This window comes from Trypanosoma grayi (assembly GCF_000691245.1).
Source record: "Trypanosoma grayi strain ANR4 Tgr_1341_V1, whole genome shotgun sequence".
Lineage (NCBI taxonomy): Eukaryota > Euglenozoa > Kinetoplastea > Trypanosomatida > Trypanosomatidae > Trypanosoma > Trypanosoma grayi.
Window position 1 is genome coordinate 546 of NW_008826960.1, and position 3,185 is coordinate 3,730.

General features: G+C 46.9%; 2 protein-coding genes across 2 annotated transcripts; both read left to right on the forward strand.

Moving 5' to 3' along the window:
• Positions 1–788: 788 nt before the first annotated feature.
• On the forward strand, positions 789–1,109 carry DQ04_13411010 (hypothetical protein; the record flags this gene model as incomplete). The annotated part of the gene is made up of 1 exon (XM_009316950.1): positions 789–1,109. One exon carries the CDS (start codon positions 789–791, stop codon positions 1,107–1,109), a length of 321 nt encoding a protein of 106 aa, XP_009315225.1.
• Positions 1,110–2,188: 1,079 nt separating this feature from the next.
• DQ04_13411020 (hypothetical protein) lies at positions 2,189–2,494 on the forward strand (the record flags this gene model as incomplete). The annotated part of the gene is made up of 1 exon (XM_009316951.1): positions 2,189–2,494. One exon carries the CDS (start codon positions 2,189–2,191, stop codon positions 2,492–2,494), a length of 306 nt encoding a protein of 101 aa, XP_009315226.1.
• Between the last annotated feature and the right edge of the window lie 691 nt (positions 2,495–3,185).

The window sequence follows — 3,185 nt, forward strand, 5'->3', positions numbered from 1 at the left end:
CCCCCTGAGGGAGCTAAGACCAATGGGGCAAGTAGGCTTTCCCGGCCCAGTTGAGAGCACTGAGCCGACCGATCCTCCAGCGCATGTTTTTCAATGGACCGGCACAACGAAACAGAGATCAAAACACCAAAAACAACAAAACACAAAAACAAAAATACCAAAAACAGAACAAAAACAGAAAACACCAAAAATAACAAAATACATAACAAAACAAAGGGACCTCCTTCCACATAGAAATTAAGCAATAACGAACGTGCTCTACGATGGTGGCTGATGGAGCGGAGCCATCGACGAGAGTCGTGAAGACACGAGGAAGAAAAAAAAAAAAAAAATAAAAAGAGGAACGTTTTTCTCCCGAACCTCGAGATCGTTCCTTTTCGCGAAGTCGCAGAATCTTCGCATTATGAACATCCTTTTTTCCCAAGTCGAATGGGTCCATATACCCTTGGCGATGCGNAAAAATAACAAAATACATAACAAAACAAAGGGACCTCCTTCCACATAGAAATTAAGCAAAAACGAACGTGCTCTACAATGGTGGCCGATGGAGCGGAGCCATCGACGATAGTCGTGAAGAGACGAGAAAGAAAGAAAAACATGATTTTCTCCCTCGTTTTTCGGAAATGCGCCATCGTGGAACCCAGGTCTAGCACCAAGTTCATTACTTGGGAAGCTAAATTTCTACAACTGTACAACCGAATCCGGCTTAGTTCGGGCTGCACCGTGATACGGTTGCTGCATATTGTGGTGGTGCAGTTTTGCGCCTGGCGAATAAGGCGCACCTTATCATGGGTAAAGTACCTGAACGGAGAGACTGCAGGAAAATTACACGCCACCAAATAATAAGTTTCACGGTCGAGTACCCGGTTTCCCGGACTGGGGAATTCAATGCCATACGCTATAGTTCTCCCGGGAACTGTGCCATGGTCGGGATACAGCGTGACCTGCTCTCCGGGGATCAAGCGGAGGGCCTAACCGGAGACCGCTCTTTGGGATACCGTGCTTCTGTTGTCGCCCACGCCCGTGGGTTGAAAGATCTCTATGATCAGGAGGTTTTAGTGGGTATGGGTGGGTTTCCTCACCACCGAGTCCCACATAATTTGCCCTAACACGGCAGATGTGCACAAATGCATTTCCTCCTTCCTCCTTCGGGCAGCGACACCTGGTCGTTAAATTTCACATGGAACAACAACAACAACGACCTCTTGGACAAGCTAAAAATGCCAGAAAATATAAAAATGCTAAGGTCTGAAGGAAATATTCCCCGGCTCTTGAGCGTTGTGTGGTACAAAGCTGCGGATATAAGTGATTAAAAGGCTCTTTTGAAGGTGGATTTACCAGAAAAAATGTATGCAAGCCTCTCATCTTAAACATAAATGGTTACAAGTTTGCGGTGTAGGAGTTCCCTTGTTATAAAAGTCCAACCCATACACATCCGCATATGCAATTTCATCCGGTGGTCATACAAATTTTACATCCCTTCTCTGCCGCCACCGCGCAGGCCAATGGCAAACACATAGTGCCTCGGTAGAAGTTGATTTGTCACAGAATCCATAGTAAGAGAATAGACGCGCTTCCCGGATACCCCACCCCGTCGCGCTTGGCAGCAATATTTGGCACAAGCAGGGGCCGTTAAGTGAGATTACCTAAGCACATGTTTTTTTTCTCAGTAACTGCGATGCCCCCACCGTCATGGCCAGCGGGGGGGTTCATGTTAGGCTTGATGGCATCCGGGTGTAAACCCTTGAGGGGGCATTGGGGTTACAGACGCGCCAAGTCACCCAAAATATGAAACAGGGTGAGTTTATAGTGTGAAAAAAACAGAGCTCTATGAGGAACTATGAACCCATTCTTGCCATACTCGATAGCAAGGCGCAGAACATTGAATTGAGCCAGAAAACATTACAATGACCAGACGGACCCCATCCCCCCACACGTTGGCAATTGAGGGCGTGGAAAGCAAGACGCCCTTAGCGAGGTGCGCGGCAGGAACCAGAGAAAGACTCTTTTCCATTATTATTGTGTTCCGGCGTGTAGTACCAAGACGACTGTTAGAGTTTGATAGACAACCGGCGTGTCCCAACAGCTATGCCGAAATTTTTTCCCTGACGCTTAGGCCGGGCATGCATTGTATGAGAAGTTTCTCGGTAACACACCCTCATGGCATCACTTTCGCAGCCAACTGGCAATGTGTTTGCAACTAATGCTTAGATTTTCAAACCATTTGCCTTTTTTCAGAAGTCTCAGTGGAGCATCTAGTGGCCGAAGGGCAATGGTGACAAATACCACAGGCGATTTGCAGGCAGAAACGTATGCCTTGAATTTGCAGCTCCACACTTTTGGAGGAAAACTGAACAATCATTTAGATAAACCTATGGGGCGCACTACAGTTATGTATTTGCTAGTAGAATACAATAAATATTTGAATAACACAGCAGCCAAGCAGGCCAATTTTTTAAAAATGCCCTATGATGACGACAGGCGCACCAGTTAGCCATATTTTTTCCAGTTGGTGGCCAGGGAAGTGGGATATTTAGAAGTTGCGCCGTATGATCCCATAGGGGTCGTCAAAGGGCATGACCTACCAAATTGAGATGCCGATGGCTAGTAGCGAATGCTTTCTGTATACCTTTTTGATCGTTATTTGGTACTTCTGCAGAATGGGAAGCCAATTTTTTTTTCGCCCCACCGTGTCTTCACGACCTTCGCGGGCAGCTTGCAAACCCACCAGCCAACACTGAAGAAAGCCCGCAGCCGCCCATAAACGATGTAGAATTTTTCTTGCTTTGTCTTGAATTTTGTTGTGGGAGTCTGCGATAGGAATGGTCAAGCCTTACCCTACTTGCTGAGAGGGGTCGTATAACTTAAAATAACACGTGTCTTCCCCCATCTTGCGTAAGGAAAGTGTCGCAAAGCGTAAGTTTGAAACGAAAGGTAAGTCAGAAGCAAGCAATCACAATGATACCCACTACTTCCCAGCAGGCCCTCATGGACGTGGAATGGATGACGAGCCTGTCAGCTCTCAGAGCGTTCGTCGAACATTGCGGACGGACCCCGTTTTCGTTTGAGTACAGACCAAATTTCAGTACGCATGTTGATCGCGTCGAGGGCATACTCACATTGGAAGATGGGGAACTGACCATTTGTCTGGAGAATGGAAGAAAGGCCAGTTTTGTTTCTTTGCG